General features: G+C 34.3%; 1 protein-coding gene across 9 annotated transcripts in view; it reads right to left on the bottom strand.

The window, feature by feature from the left end:
* Positions 1–17,433, bottom strand: part of NCOA1 (nuclear receptor coactivator 1) — a 189,106-nt gene that overhangs the window by 28,351 nt on the left and 143,322 nt on the right. For all 9 annotated transcript variants that reach the window (XM_036223966.1, XM_016121706.2, XM_036223965.1 and 6 more), the window contains 4 exons: positions 16,257–16,437; positions 6,217–6,334; positions 4,833–5,001; positions 3,469–3,783 (listed from right to left, as the gene is read on the bottom strand). In XM_036223966.1, coding sequence (XP_036079859.1) covers positions 3,469–3,783; positions 4,833–5,001; positions 6,217–6,334; positions 16,257–16,437 — 783 coding nt within the window. The remainder of the gene's footprint in view (positions 1–3,468; positions 3,784–4,832; positions 5,002–6,216; positions 6,335–16,256; positions 16,438–17,433) is intronic.

Here is a 17,433-nt window from a genome sequence, read left to right as displayed (position 1 = left end):
TAAAATAAATTTAGTATCTATTTGTCAAATTCCATGTTGAGATTCTGAATGGAATTCCACTGAATTTATAGATTAATTTCAGAATGACTGCCATCTTTATGATAGTCTTTCGATTCACAGGTATCCTTTATTTGGATTTTCTTTGTGACTTTCGATTATGGTTTATAATTTTCTAACTTTTGCATATGGTGACATATTTTGAAATTATATTTTCTAATTGGTTGTTGCTAATCAAAAGGCTTGTCATTGATTTTTATTTCTTTTATCCAGAAACCCTGATGAACTTATCTGTTAGTTCTAAGTTCCCTGTATATTCTCTTGGATTTTCTATGTGAGCAAATCATATTATTTGTACATGATAATTTTGTTTCTTTCTCAGATTTGCTTTCTATATTTCAAAATTCTATATATTTTAAAACTTTTAGTACGATAAGATGGTATTCTTTTTTTCTGCTCTGATATGAACTTACTCAATTAAAATATACAACCTGTCATTTAATGGAATTTAAGGCAGGAGAAAGTACAGATGTTCCACAGTTTACCAATTTGATCCTGACTGTGAATTTACCTGTATAGCTTTAAACATATTTAAACCTCAGTTTCCTGGTTTTATCAGATACTGTTATTGCCACCACATAGCCGTTTACTCTTCTCCTTTTCCTGGATGATAGAATAGGATTTTATTTGGCTAACTATCCCAAATCACATATCTCAAGGGATAATCTATAAGTACTCTAAGTCAGTCCTTGCCAGCAATTGGTTAAGTTTGTACATGTGACTCAGTCATGGCGAGCCAGATGTGAAGATTTCTTCACTTTTGGGGGGTGGGATGGGAGAGAAAGAGGAGCAAGAGCCTTCTGAAGAAAGGCTCTGAGATGCAGAGAAAAGAGGTAGTCCCTCTCCCCCCTGCTAGACAGTTTTGCTTGCAGGTCATATTTGTAACGATGACAACCCTTTTTCTAGTTGCCAAGGATTACACAGTAAAAAAATAGAAAGAACCTGGATCCTTGATAACAACCTTGAGTCTCTAAAGTAACTATATCTGGACCTGTCTCTATTTTGTATCATGTCAATATCTGAGTCAAAATATTTTTTTTACTACTTTGAATTGATCTTTTTTCTTTCCTTGTTGATGACAGCATCTGAAAACTGAGACACTGATTAAGAAAAGCTTTGGCCAGACCTTCTCACATGGAGCCCTTAAGTGCAAGGGTTCCCAACCCCAAGGGTCCACATGGACCAGTACAAGTCTATGGCCTGTTAGGAACCGGGCCACACAGCAGGAGGTGAGTGGCCAGTGAGCAAGCGAGGCTTCATCTGTATTTGTAGCAGCTCCCCAGCACTGGCATTACCACCCAGCTCTACCTCAGATCGTCAGTCATTAGATTCTCATAGGAGCACTGGTTTCTGGTGCCAAAAAGGTTGAGGACCACTGCCTTAAGCAGACACACATGGAAGACTCTGAGCATCTGTAGTGCAAAAATCACTATGACTGAGCGCCCACTGATGAACAGAACTTATGGCCCAAAACCCAAAGAGTAGGTCTGGATAATATGGCTCTTTAGGTAGCAGAATTACTGTCTTATAAAGCAATATAAATTCTTTTTGTGTACTGACATATCTGGGTGCTTAAAATATAGTGCACCCAAATTTTGTTATTTCTCCCATTTGATGGATATTTCAATCTGTTGGGCTACCAAGAACTCCAAACTTTGGACATACTTCCATAATATTTAAAGGAAGCAATGCGGAGTCACGTTCAACTATTTGCATCCTTATTTCATGCATATCCTTTGCATGGCTACTCTGTTCATCAGTTGCTTTAGGAGCAAATCAAAGTAAAAGCAAGTTTTTTTCTGAACTAAGTATGAATTATCATTTCATCTACTCACAAACCTGACCTAGATAGTTGTGCTAGCCTTGCTCTCTAAACCTTTAACTTAGGCAGTTTTTACTGAGCTACATCCTGTAAAAGGAGGAAATTAGCATAGCTAAACTTTCCTGTACTTTTTTGGTTTAGCACTAAATCACTTAGTGCTAGCATTGTTACGTAACTTTTCAGGTATATATGTTCTGAATATCCCGAGCTGACTAAATTCTGAAAGCTGCCTGTATGTTTTATTCTTTGTATTCCTTACAGTACCTAATACAGTCCCCCCAAATACGTTTTATGAAAAATTAAATACAGGAGAACTATTAAGCATTCCTTATTCTTATGCTCTCTATGATGGCCAACAAGTTATAACAAGAAGTAGTCTACCTTTACCTTAACTCAGAACATATTACTATTCCCTTTCTTTGTTGCTTGTTTCTTCCCCCCCCTTCCCTTAATTCCTCTTTGAGTCCTTTACTTCACCCCAGCACTTAAAAAATAATTCCTTTCTTTGTTATTCTACCATTAAATTTTTTTTTCCTATTTTGTCTTTCCCTTTTTATCTGCCTTTCATCTGCCTGTCATATTTTTAAGTGAAATAAAAGCACATTTTATATTATTTATTTATTGAATTTTATAGTATTATCTAGTATTTATTAGGGGCTACTACATGCCAGGTATTGCGCTACAAGCTTTACATGCATTATCTCATTTAATCACAATCACCTATGAGATAAAGGAATTCGTTAATTGATTCTTTTTACAGATGAAAAGCCAAGATGAAAAACAAGGGACTTTACAAGGGTATATAATTTGCTTTTCAACTCACCTAACCTAAGGTTAGAACTACGATTTGAAACTAGAGCTAACTCTTATAACCATTATATCATATTGCCTTTCTAATTTATCTCCTTTTCCTTCTTTCCTGAATTAGTAAGGTGCCAGGAAATTTCATACTTAAAAAAAAATCTAAAGCAATATACACACATGGTTTGAAATAAAAGAGATGGATTAATAACGAGAAGCAACTATCTATAGTCCTAGTCCCACTTCCGAGAGACGATACTTTTAACCAGTTATTTTCCTGGTTTCTGGTGATTATCTCTATATTTGCTGCTTATACAATCTTAAATACTTATGCCACTATACCTGCTCATTAACTCACTCGCAACTCTCAACACCCCCAAATTATCCTTTCCTCCATCCTTCTAATATAACATCATCACTAGGCTTTAATCACTCCAACTTCAAACAACATAAATAAACTTCATTTTCTGTTCCAACAATCACAAACAATATCTCTTGATACTTTTATCAATTAAGCTATGTTTCTTTTTATTCATTTAATAATTGTATAATGTTCATTTTAAATATTTTTTTATCTCAAAAAATAAAACTAAGTTGCTTTCAAAAAGCAGGTCTCAAACTACTTTGTTATAAGCCAGCAGTTTTTAATTGAATGTGTGTGTCCTCTTTTCTTATCCTAGCAGACCAAGGATGGTGTTTTGAGTCTTTTACAAAGGTCTGGGAATAGACTTGTCACCTTTATTGTAGCAATATTTAAAAACTATCACATACTAAACAAGAATACTCACCTGCTGCTGTCCTTGTAATCGCTGCTGAAGTTGAAGTCGAAGTTGGTTGGGTGCAGCTGGAGGTCTGTTTAGGGTTTGCCTAGGCTGCATGCCCATGCCAGGTGAAAAAGCACCTCGGGGAGGTGTTACTTGAACAGGCATAGTCCCCAGTGAAGGTTTTTGCCTGACCATGCCTTGGAAAGGGCTAGTGAGATTGGCAGTAGGTGAAGGAGAAGAATAAGGCTGGGAATACAGGTTGGGTCTTTCTTCCATCATCAAAGGTGGCGTTGCTTGTTGTGGTGGAAATCTCTCTGATAGTACATCTAATCCACCTCCCTGTTAGAAAATAAGCCAAACATTTTACAAATAAATTTCTGCCAGTAAATAACATACTTTTCTATATAATTCTAGATCTACGGGCATGTTATCTCTAGACAGTGTTATCAAAACATATTCATTCACGCTGAATCCATGAAGCTCTCCGGAAGTTTACCACCCAAAGGAATCACCTCTGAAAGGCACTTCTGAAATGGAGTGACAGATTAACTGAGCTGTTTTAAAATCTCAGTAAAGAAATGAAAACACAATTAAAATAAAGGCCTTAAATCAATGAAATGTAGCAAAAAGGTTTAAAAAGAACTTTACTGCAACGCTTAAGAATCAACAAATTTTATATTTAATAGGTTACCACAGAAGTAGATTTCTAAAGGAGGGGTTGATCAGGGATTTTTCTATCTCAAATACAGAATTCATGTTTAATATCTGAAAACAAATTTATAGCTGACCTAACAGAATGCCACAGAGTTACGACTTTCAAACTTTTTGACTATTACTCATTGTAAAAAATATAATTTAATTTGTGACCTGCTCTGTGTGAGTGTGACTAAAAGAAGAGTTTCATGAAACATAACTTGCCCTTTTTAAGGGTATTACCTTCTGATACTTTGTATTTTACACTATTTATTCCATTTAAAAAATGCTGGTCATGACATACTAAACTGATTTTTCAACCCCACAACCTGAAAAATACTAACCTGGAAGTTGAAATATCATGCAAAATATAGGGTGAAGGCTACTATAAATAAAGAATAAATAAGTTCTAAAAGAAGAAGTAATGATATAAATTTGGATTCTATTCTAAGGAGGGGTTCTAAGATTCTGTTACACAGTGAAAGGCTAAGATTTTCTAATCTCAGCCTTTCTAATTATTATTATTATGATATTTTCTGTTTAAAAATTGCATTATTAACTATTACATGTTTTATTAACTTTATTAAATTATAAAAAAGCTAAAACAAAGAACAATATTTAAAAATCTTGCTTAAAAATAATTTTCTAGCTTTTGGGGGGTGAATCATTTAGATGATGCCAAATTTAATAAATACCTGAACAAGTTTGTCAATTCCCAGAGCTCTGTCCAATTCAGCCAATTCAGTTTCATCCTTGCCACTGAGGAAGGAAACCAGCTGTTCAAGAAGAGCCTTCTCATCATTTCTTCCTTCTACTGTTGTTGGTGGACAGAGAAGCTCATCTAATTGTGAACTAATACACTGGCTGTAGAATCAAAAGATAAAGTTTAACACTGTATAGCAAATGATTATTCTATCTTAAGAATGAAAATACACTCACACACACACACACACACACACACACACTATACATATGCAAGTCTAGTTCTAGAAAATTCTCTGATACACTTAATATGCAGAGACTTATGAACATATTTTTCATTCTTTTGTCAGTCAACTTTATTTACATATTCTTTATGTTAAGCTTACAGAAATAGCCTAAAAAATTAACCAAATGGTTAGGAAAGGGAAAAGAATTTTTAACAAAAGTAAAAAAAAAAAAAAAAAATTAACTAAAATCTCAGAAAAAAATCACTTAGCCTGCATTAGGATTTATTCTATTTATTCTATGGATGCCTTGAATTATTTATAATTGAACCATAATCAAAATAGTGTCCATTTTATTACCTAACTTTCAAAGATGATCAAATCATACTGATAACATGACATGATTACCGTTTACAAACATGCTCAGTGTTAAGCAAAAAAATAAAGTGTTGATTACATATATGTAGAAATACATAGCAGATCCAACCTGATATAAAATAATGCATAAAACAGAAATATATAGAAATAATAGTAATACTACTACTAATATAATTATAAGGATTCTTCTTCGGGGAAGGTAAATGGGAACATAGTTTATATGTTCACAGTTAAGGCTTTAAACCACACTAGTACTATCTAGTCATCCTTTGGTTGTTACGCATGAGGTGTACTCTGTTATGGAATAGAGCTCCCTGTGCTGATTAGAAATTAAATTCTAATCAAGTTGGGGCACTGAGTAGATATAGAAAGTACCTCCTCTCCTTATATCCTCCTGCTCCAAACAAAGAGTAAAACTGGACAAAATAATTCTATTACTAAAAGCTCAAGAGTAGCATAATTGTACTGAGACCAAGTCATCCACAGGTCCCAGAAATGTTATATTAATCAATCAAAGTGAAGTAAGAAATGGAAAATAAACCAACAGCTGCACACTGTATCAACCTCTTGGTAATTACAATATATACTAGTCTTGTGGTCATGCAGTAAATGAATCTAGCTCCATGTTCTCCCCCATCCCTATTTTTCCATGATCGTTCACTTCTGTTAACCTCTCACAAAATACCAATGCAGATTGGAATCCCATTTGGAAAAAATATTCTTTGTTGCAGAAGTTGGTATCTGATACTTCATAAAATACAAGTGTATTACTCACTCTTCTGGTTTATTCTGATTTACAGCTGTCACTGCATTATTTGCCCATGGAATCTGATCACCTGTTCCTGGTTGTCCAAATTGGTTATCAATTGCTTCCAATTCCAGCTCAGGTAATCCTGAGTAATGAAGAAAAGGTAAGAAGTCAGTAACACAGTGTAAGATAAAATGACAATATTTTTCTGAAGTAATATATAGTATAGTAGAGATTTCAATCACAAAATATTACTTCAATGATACAAAGGTCATTTATTCAGAAACTTAAACTATCTACAATGTGGCCACATAACAAGTAAATGACAAAGTAAGAAAAGGTCTGTGAATCAAAGAAAAGCTGATATTAAAAAGTTTGTACATAAATTGATATACCATAGAAGAATCACTCCAGACACTATCACAAATTAAAGATATTATAACAATTTTGCTTAATTGTTTTTTCAGCCTACAGTATTAGAATAAGTAGGAATAGTGTTATTATCATGAAATGAGAGCTTTAAGCAAAAGATAAGACATGTATAAAAGGTAGAACAGAAACTAAATGGCATAGCAGTCTAGGATCATTTAGGAACTGGACAAAGCTCTACTGTCGTTCATCTAAGGATATAACAGTATATATATGCCTTACTGTTAAAGTGTACAGCTGAAACTTATTGGATTTCATTAACCAATGTCACCAATAAATAAATAAATTAAAAAAATAAAAATATAGAAACATAACAGTATAGTAACAGTTTAATGACTGCTACTTATAATGACAAATGAAAAAAGAGGTTGAATTATGTTTTGTAATGAAAGAAAAACAGTATATGCATTTTAGAAAGTTTTTGTGTGAGAATTTTTTTTGGAAAGTTTTGATTATTTCTGTACTATTTATACTAGAAAAAAAAATGTAACCTAAATTCTAGAAATTTAGAAACTGATAAATTACGGTATAGATATTTACAATGTATTATTAAATGAAAAAGAAAAAAGCATAACCCAAGCCATTATGTTCAGGGTAATTCTATTTTTAAAACTATTTTATATATGTTAACGGAAAAAAATTCTGGTAGGCTATATATCCTTGGTAGATTTTTAGGTACTGAAATGAAGGATTACTTTTATTTTCTTTTAAGGGTTCTAATACTAGCTTAGAATTTCTAAAATGAACATATATTAATCATTGTTATATGATTCATATGTCGAAGTCCTAACCCCCAATACCTCAGAATGTGACTGTGTTTAGAGATGAGTAAGTTAAAATAGGGCCATTAGGGTGGGCTCTATGACTGCTATTCTTGTAAGAGATTCGGACACAAACGACGCAGAGGGACGACCATGAGGACGCAGCTAGAAGGCAGCCATCCCTAAGCCAACGAGAGTCCTCAGAGACAACGAAACCCGCCACCAGCCTAACCTTAACTTCTAGCCTATCGAACTATGAGGACATAAATTTGTTGTTTAAACTGCCTGATCTGTGTTATTTTGTTTTGGCAACCCGAAAACATAGTGATTTGACACGTATATACCTTACAATGTGTTCACCATATTAAGTCTGGTCACCACACAGTTATTATAACTTTAAAAAACAACTAAAAATAGAATTTTAAGAGAAAACATAATTAGGAAGAATTCCTCATTCTCATGGAGAATAAGTAGATTTTAAGATGCCTAAAATATATATTTAATGCTGGATATTGATTATAACTATACAAAACATGTTATACTCACTTTCATGTGAAATATACTCTATACTTAAGTATGAATGAAATGCAGAAGTCCATATAAACACATTCACTTCTAAATGCAAAAAATTCTAGCTTTGTCTTTTCTAAAATAAATAATAAAGAAATCAAATTCTGCAGGATTCTGAAAAATGAAACAAACAAAAACAAACAACAATAAATGGTGATGGGAAAGTAACCACTTAATTCCTGACATTATTTAAATCAGGAAGTTGGTCAAAGGACATTATCTAAAGCTGTCCTATTGTCCTGCCCCACATATTAATTCCTCAATCCTATTTCCTTTAAGAAATCTAGACAAAATATATAATAATGTTTAAGAGTCAAAGAATCTACCATTAATACTGAGTATTATAAGGTAGTTTGACTCAGTAACAAGACACAGTATCTCATTTTACTAATCTTGACAGAAAAACTGTTAAGAAAAATTTGGGTCAAATATTTTCAAAATAAAATAAGATTTATGCGCTAAGTTTGGTGACTAGGGGGAAAAAAAACCCAAAACAAAAAATAATAATAATAATAAAGAAAAAAGAAAATCAAACTTTGATTCAATTAAAAGTTTTGTTTGCATAGGCTGTATACTTAAAATAAGTTGGTTTTTATTCTAAAAGTAATTTTTCAACCTTTTAGGATTTCCTTTAGAAACAGACTTCTATAAAAAAAATTCAAGGATTTGTTGGAATGTTTTTGGAAACATGCAAGTTATCTCTCTTTGTCCAGGGAATAAACCTAACTATTTCTGGTCATGTTTGTGTCCCTATCACAAACATAAGTATGTATACATGTAACTCGGGGCAGGCACAGTAATTTTTAAAAGGAGGCATTTGAAATCAATGCATCTACTAATCAGTCCATTTACTGGAAGGAGGGAGCTGAAGTAGGAGTAGAAAGCAAACCTTTAGGGAGCCCTGATAAAGCTATTGATTTTTTTTTTTTAATCATCTGTGCAAAGGGCTCAACATCATATTTTCTCCATCTAAAATATGGTGAAAGGAAAACTTTATATCTCCATTAACCATACTAAACCCAGCAAAAAACCTTATAATATTAAAAAAATTCTGCATACACAGTAGACAGCATTGTCTAACCATGGGAGTGGATTTTGCACATTATACTCCTCTAACAGTTAATTCGGTATCTAGTGATTCTGATGTTCACAGTTAATTTTCTTCAGCTGTTGGTAAGATTTCTAGTACGGGTTTGTGTTACATTCGGCAGTAACTATGCACAGCAGTTAGAGTGTTTTATTTTTTTTTAAATATGATGTAGACAAAGGACTAATTTCTCTAATGTACAAAAAAAAAATCTATAAATCAATAACAACCAAATAAGCCAATAGATAAATGGTCAGAAAATATGAATAGATCACATAAAGTCATTGAAAAGCGATCAACTTAATTCACGAGAAATACTGATTAAAACTACACTGAGATATTTAAAGAAGTAAAACCATCAGATTGCCAAAGATGAGAAAGCACATAATTCAACATACTGACAAGGAAGTGCAGAAAGAGGACCATTATCAGTTAGAGCACAAACTGGTACATTTAAGACTGGCAATTAGGCAAAACCTATCAATTCTATTCAGAACTTATATTGCAGATATACTCATATGTAGTAAATTATCTCTACATAAGATTATTTATTACAGGTTTGTAATAGCAAAAGATGCCTATCAATAGGCACACGCACTAAATATAACCTCAAAAGTAGGGATATTAAAATAGATTTTTTAAGTACTGAAAATGTTTAATGTAAAACATTTTTAGTTATTCAGTGTTTTTAATGTACTACAAATAAGATTTTAAAAACAATCATTTCAGAATGCATATTTTACAAAACAAAAAACCACTACCTCAGGAGTGATATTGTCAATGTTCAAATATTTTTGGAATTCTAGTCCTGTCTTAACTAGTGTATGAGTCCTTAAAAAATACATCTCCTTATAGTTACATCTAATTTTGATTTTGATTAAAAAGTTATTATTCTTTTTGGATCAACACATTTGGCTCCCAATAACTTCAGACAATATTAAAAGTCAAATTCATCATTTCAAGGATAGGGGTTGGAAGATAATGAAAAAGACCTAGCGGAGGTTTTGACAGTGCTGCCGAAAAGGCGTATTGTACACATTCTGATAACAATACCCTCCCCTTAGGCTTCTCGCTGAGAAAGCAATATGGATCAGATGTGCTGCTTTTGTAGTACCTCCCTAACAGAATTTAAATTGCTTGGTCACACTGCGTCAGTGTGTGTGTGTGTCCATATAAACAGCATGTCTAGAAACCAGGCGGGATGATTTAAATCCTGGTTCTGCATACACTAACTGGATAACTTTGGGCATGTTTTTGTCTGTGTGTGTGAATGTGTCTGTGTGCTCTTTTCATTCTCTAGACCTTAGTTTTCTCATAGGTAAATGGACAAAGGAAATTTTCTGGTTCAATATGGAAGATTTATCACTTATATTTTATTCTCTCTCCAGAAATCACTGAAATAACAAAAGATATAAAACAGGAAAAATAAATCTAAGGCTGAAGAAAGGCAAAAGAATCATGGCAGCTGACTAGAACAATGCAGAACTGCTGAAAGATAAAACAGACAAGAACAAACTGACGGTGAAACTTAACTAAACTTAAAAAATTTGCAACGGGTCCAAGAGATTTTCCAAAAAGGGGAGGTTTCCCAGAATGCCAGAATAACTCTAAGCTCAGTGGTCACTGGAGTGGGTAAAGGAAAGGACCAGGCCATGGGCCATTACAGGGATAAATTAAAGGACAACGAAACAGCTGCCACCAGGCCCCTGCTCCGAATGCAGCTGACTCTGGTATGTGCCCACAGGATTAAAGTGGTAAGTACAGGACTCAAAGAGGGAATTCTGCCCAGGGAATCCCCCGAAGTGGGTGCTAGGCTGCCACGAAGGATTTCCCCATCACCAACCTCTACTCCCTCACAACAACTTTTTTTAGAAACAGGGCTTCTATAATCAACCTACATTCACTGCCAGAGCAAAAGGGCTTCTCACTTTAGCTAAAGAAACACTTAGCTGCCTCTATTTTTCATTTTAGGTCTTTTTCGGTATACAGGTGAGCCTTGAACAATGCAGGGTTGAGTGCACCAATCTCCCCACAACACTTTCACCGTTGAAAACTGGTATATAACTTAACAACTAACAGACTACTGTTGACCGGAAGCCTTAATGATAATAGAAACAATTACCACATATCTTGTATGTTACATATATTATTTACTGTATTCTTATAATGAAATAAGCCAGAGAAAAGAAAATGTTACGAAGAAAACTTTAAGGAAGAGAATATACATTTACAGCATTTATTGAAAAAAATCTAGGTATAAGTGGACCCAAGCAGTTCAAACTGGTGTTGTTCAAGGATCAACTATATATGGACAGATAGCCCCAATTCACCAAATATTCAAGAGAAGTCAACAGCAAGAAAGAGAGAGCAAGTTTAACAAAGACGCTAACTTCAAAGAAAACAGGATTAATACAGAAAATGGGTGAGTCCCAGAATATAATACATATAATATAAAGTATAATGAATTTATCATCATGTAGATTAAAAGGTCTATCATATCCATAAAAATAGGCTTCTATGAAATAATTCTAGTGATAGCTACAATGAAAAGAACTCAATAGATGGACTGAAGAGTTGAATAAACATGAAGATACAGTTTTGATTTGGAAAATTTGACCCAGAGATTCTCTCAGAATACAGTGCAAAAGGGCAAGGAAAAGTATGGGAGAAAAAAGTGCCCTGACAGATAGAACCAGAAGTTCTAACTAGTGGTAAAATATGATGATAATGAAAATGTCCTATGCAAGACATTTACACTTGCCACAGTTCAGTTCAAGTTTGAAGACTAAAGTAAAGAAAGATGCTTAATTTTTCTGGGTGGCTGCAAGGTTATGACATGGAACGGGCCACTCAATAATGGACTCTGGTTCTGGTCAAAGGTGGTGGTGGACAGCACAGAGGCTAGAGGTGGCAGAGAATTAGTGGCTATTCTTCCTCTCTTCCCTTTTATCTGCTATCATATTTTTGGCCCTATCATCTTTTTCTCTTTCTTTTTCATCTCCAAACCTTCATTTTTTTTTTCGTGTCTCCTGCCCAACTTGTTTCCTTAGCCTCCTTATGCCTCTAGAATTTTTTTCTTTTTCTTTTTTTTTGGTCTATATTGGAACATTGTAGACTGGTATCTGCCTCTATCATCTTCCCCCTCATACACCTCACTATCTTCCCCTCTATATTTTTGGCCTTGACCAACACTTCAGCACAAGGCGTAAGAGATTCTGGCCTATTTACATATTTTTGTACACGGAGCTGTATTTAGGGGATCAAATCTCAAGAGAGGAAAAAGAGCTATCTACCTCAGGACAGACTGTGAAGGAAAAACACTCCTCTTTCATAGACTTGTAGAGCTAGAAGATACTTTCTATTTTTATTAACTTTAATTTTTATCAAATTAATGTATATGCACATAATTTTACAAGTCAAAACCGAAAGGTTCATTATGAATAAAAGTAGTTTCTTGCCTCACCCCTTCTGATCTTTTGGTTCCTCCCAAACAGACACACCATTCTCAGCTTGTGTAGCTGTTTTCTTTGACATTTGTCTGTTTTCTCCAAATATGCATATGCTGCTGCTTCTTGACATCTCAATTTTAGATTACTGACTTCCCATAGTGAGAGGTGAGGTTTTAGTTCTCTCACACCTACCTCTCTTATTTTTTTTTTTTTTTGCATTTTATCTAATTATATATTTAAAGTACACACATGGTACGTTGGTTAGACATTTATACAGTTTATGAAACGATCCCATGATGACTCTTTCTTCCCTCTGGCTCTACACCTAGCTATTACATTAACGGTGACTGCATTCCCTACGCCGTGCTCCCCATCCCCGTGTCCATCTATCAACTACTAATTAGTACTTCTTTAAACCTTCACCCTTTTCTCCCAGTCCCCAAATCCCCATCCCCTCTGGCTGTCGCCAGAACGTCCTTTATTATTTGTGAGTCTATTTTGATTAATTTGTTCTTTTTGTTGCTTAGATTCCACAAATAGGTGAAATCATATGGTATTTACCTGTCTGATTTATTTCACTTAGTATAATCTCTAGGTTCATCCATGTCATTGCAAATGGTAGGATTTCATTTTTTATGGCTGAGTAATATTCCATTGTATATATGTGTGTGTGTACGCATGTGTGTATGTATCATAACTTTATCCAATCATCTGTTGATGGGTATTTAGGTTGCTTCCACACCTTGGCTATTGTAAATAGTGCAGCCACGAACATAGGGATGCATAGATCTTTTCGAATATTGTTTTGTTTTTCTTTGGATAAATATTCAAAACCGCAATTGCTGGGTCAAAAGGTAGATCCATTTTTAATTTTGAGGAACCTCCAAAATTTTCCATAGTTGCTGTACCAATTTGCAATCCTACCAACAGTGTATGACGGTTCCCTTTTCTCCACATCCTTGCTAACACTGGTTCTTAGATTTATTGATGATAGCCATTCTGATGGACATAAGGCACTATCTTATTTGCATTACTCTGATGATTAGTGACCTTGATTGAGCATCTTTTCATATGTCTATTGGCCATCTGTGTTTCCTCTTTGGAGAAATATCTATTCAGGTCTTCTGCTCATTTTTAATTGGATTGTTTAGGATTTTTTGTTGTTGAGTTGTATGAGTTCTTTATACATTCTGGATATTATCACCTTATCAGATGTATCATGAGCGAATATCTTCTATTTAGTAGGTTGTCTTTATTTTGTTGACAGTTTTCTTTGCTGTGCAAAAACTTTAGTTTGATGTAGTCCCATTTATTTTTTCTTTTGTTTCTCTTCCCCGAGGAGATATATCCAAAAAGAAATTATTAGTAGCAATATCAGAGATATTACTGCCTATGTTTTCTTCTAGAAGTTTTATGGTTTCGGGTCTTAGATTTAAGTCTTTAATCCATTTTGAGTGTATTCTTGTATATGGTATAAGAAGATGTTCCACTTCTATTTTTTGCGTATATCTGTTCTATTTTCTCAACACCATTTATTGAAGAGACTGTCTTTACCCCATTGTATATTCTTGCCTTTGTCATATATTAAATGAGCGTATAGACATCACACTTACCTCTCTTATTACTTCCTATGTCCCCAATTCCCTAACAGAGATCACAGCTTTTTACAAAATTAATATTCAGATTCTTATGACTATGCAAATGTTACTGCTAAGTCACACTGTGTACTGTGTTCAAACCTTTATTTACCATGTTTTTTCTTTTTTCTGGAGTTAAAAATTCTTGTTTTTTCTACTAGCCCGCTTTTCTAGGAGGAGTTTTTCAGATGCTTCAACATTTTTTACATAAACCTATCAATCAGTAACACTTCTTATAAACTCAAAAAGAGCAACCTATTTATTCTCCAGGGGCCTCCTTTCCAGAGGACTCGGGCCCCTGTTCTAGCCTGCATTGGTTGCTCCCTAATCCTGAGGACCAGCTATCATTCCTGGACTTCCTTTCAGATCCTGTTTCCCTTGGACCTCATTATTTTTCTCTCCCTGTTTGCTGAAGGTACATCCTCTAGGACTTTCACTAGAAAAGATGAGTATATCATCAACTATTTAAGCCCTTTTATACCTGAGAATGTCTTTATTCCACCTTTATAACTACCGGAACTTTGGATGCCTAGTTATAGGTTAGAAATCATTCTAACCTCAGATATTTCTAAAGTAAATTTTATTAATGTATAGTTTACATACAATAATATATGCCCATTTTAAGTGTGCAGTTCAATAAATTTTGACAAAGGTATAAACCCATAACCTTCCACCTCAATTAAGAAAACAGAATATTTCTATCACCTCTAATAGTTCCTTAAGTTCCTTTGCTGTCAATCTTCACTACTTCTTCTCGTACCCTCTACTGTTGGATGATTAGATGGCAGGGTGACCTTTGTTAGGGACCTCCCCTTACACATCCATAGCCAGACATCTTTCTGGCCATTCAGTGTCTCCTCAGAAAACTCTCCCGGTCTCCCACAGTGGATGGGGAAGGGGACCAGGACCAAACCAGTCAATATGCAGACTTTCATTTTATCCCCTTTCGGCCTCGCATCTTACTGTTTCCCCAAGTGTGCCTGATATGCAGGAGCCTGGAAACCCGCAGCTTCAACTAGAAGAGACTTTCAGATTCATCTTATCTAATGCTCATGTTGCAGATAAAGAGAATAGGGCTCAGAAAACTCGTTTAACAAATAACACTTAATAAAATGGACAATGTGAGACTTGAACCAGGGTCCTGCTTTTATCTAGTGTTCTGGTCAGTTGAAAAATTACTCCCAAAAATGTCAGAGATGATTTAAGATTCTCTTTCCAGCCACATGAAAATCTTGGCAAACTTTCATGAATTTGTCACGACAGCTAAAAGCTACAGTAAGACTGAAATAAATAAGTCCCACATCTGATCTCATCAGAAGAAGGACAAGACTTAGGTCAGGAACCCAGGCAAATTTTGAAGTGAGTTGGTTAGTTTCTTTTACCTTCCCGGTCACACAATGGAATTATCACCACTGTTTTTTTCAACTTCAAAATTTCATAGGTGAAAAAAAATTGAGAGTCCTACCCTCATGAAATTTCAAATATTATACCATCAAAATGTCTCTTAATTAGAAGAATGCTAACATGGCTAGAGCACTGGTGAATTATTTCAACAGCTGTCTCCTAAACAGTGCTCCACGGAAAACTCATTCTGTGGGGTAACATGTATTACTTGAGAAAAGGAATTCCATACTCAAATGCTGGTAAATGCTGAGTGAAAGAAATCTAAACTGGCTTATTAGCATAGGACTTCTTAAAACCTTTAATACATACTGTGGAACTTTAATGAGGAATGATGTATATGCCATGTAGCATTTGCCCAGTGTATTTTAGCACAAAATCCTTTTACTGCTGCTCTTAGGACTAGTGTTTACGGAAGACACTTTGGAAAACATAATCTGACCCAATATTATATTTCTGAAAGTCCTACTATGGGGTGTTTTGGTTAAGAACACAAAATTGCTCCTCTTAACACCAACTGTGTATCTTAACTTTACAAAAAGGCAGATGTTAAAATATAAAATATATGAGTTGAATGAAGTGCCTATGTATAAAGGTAACTGTATGTAATTTATTTATGAAATGGTATTTCGTTCTTAACAGACCAACAGTCTGTGCAATAACGGTGACAGACAAAGCACTGATCGGCATTATCATTAAACATTTAAAATGAGGTTCTGTCCCCAACACGTACTATTCAGCCTGGAAGTGGGTCTGGCAGTGGTGGGCTGAAGAGAAGGTGGCAGGATCTCGGATTTGACGGTGACACTGGTGACCGCACCATCCATCCTCTCTGTCTCACATAAGCCTGGCAACTGGGCTGCCTTCTCCAGCGTTGGTAGTAACTGATCGAACTGGTCAAGGTCAGCTGTAAACTAAACAGGGAAACCAAAGTTAGAAGAAGTATGTTCTACACTTTCACCTAAAGCAATGTAGAAAAAAGTTGCTCCTTTAAACTCCATGAATTAAGTGCAACTATGAAAGAATGAAGAAATAATTAGAAATTACATGACTTAACTATTCTACTGGAAAAAATTTTAGATGCTTATAATATTAATATACTGAATGATATAAGATAATGTATACATATTATTTACCTAATATATCTTGGTATAAAATTTATGCGTTGGAAGAAGACTGGTCCAGAAAGAAGTGTCAAGAGTACTGTGTTATGATAGTATCAATGGTGATTTTTCTGTTATGTTTTTCAAAATTTTAAAAAATGACTTACTTCATAATGTAATAAAAAATAAATTTATATTAATATGGCTTTTCTATAATTTAAAAAAATTTGAGGAACTTTTTGATAAATAGTCTTCTATGATAGCCAAGGAGTCCCTACATCTGCCTGAGTTTATGCATAGGATAAAACTGGCCTTTATTTCACAATGTTATTCTACTATGATTACTTTGAGATAATTTATCAACATAAAATGTCTGTTTCTATTTCATTATTTAATTCAACTAATATTTATATTTCTAGATTATATAAATAGAATGATATGTATGTATTTTTTAAATGTCTGGCTTCTTTTGCTTAACATTACATTTTTGGAATTCAGAAATGTCCTACATTGCAGTAGTTCATTTGTTTTCACTGCTGAATAGTACCCCATTGTATGAATGTGTTACAACCTATTTATCCACTCTACTGTGACGGAGTTACAGGTGTTTCCAGTTTTAGGCTAATGCAAATAAAACTACTATGAACATTATTTAACATGTCTTTGGTTTCATATGTGCAAAAAGTACTAACCATAAAGGAAAAAAACTGGCAAACTGGACTGCATTAAAATGAAGGACTTCACTTCATGAAAAAGCACCAGTAAGAAAAGAAAAAGGCAAGCCACGGCACAGAAAAGATATCTGCA

The sequence above is a fragment of the Rousettus aegyptiacus genome, unplaced genomic scaffold (genome assembly GCF_014176215.1).
Source record: "Rousettus aegyptiacus isolate mRouAeg1 unplaced genomic scaffold, mRouAeg1.p scaffold_m13_p_7, whole genome shotgun sequence".
Classification (NCBI taxonomy): domain Eukaryota; kingdom Metazoa; phylum Chordata; class Mammalia; order Chiroptera; family Pteropodidae; genus Rousettus; species Rousettus aegyptiacus.
Note: the sequence above shows the minus strand (reverse complement) of the source record. Positions and strands in the feature narration are given on the sequence as shown.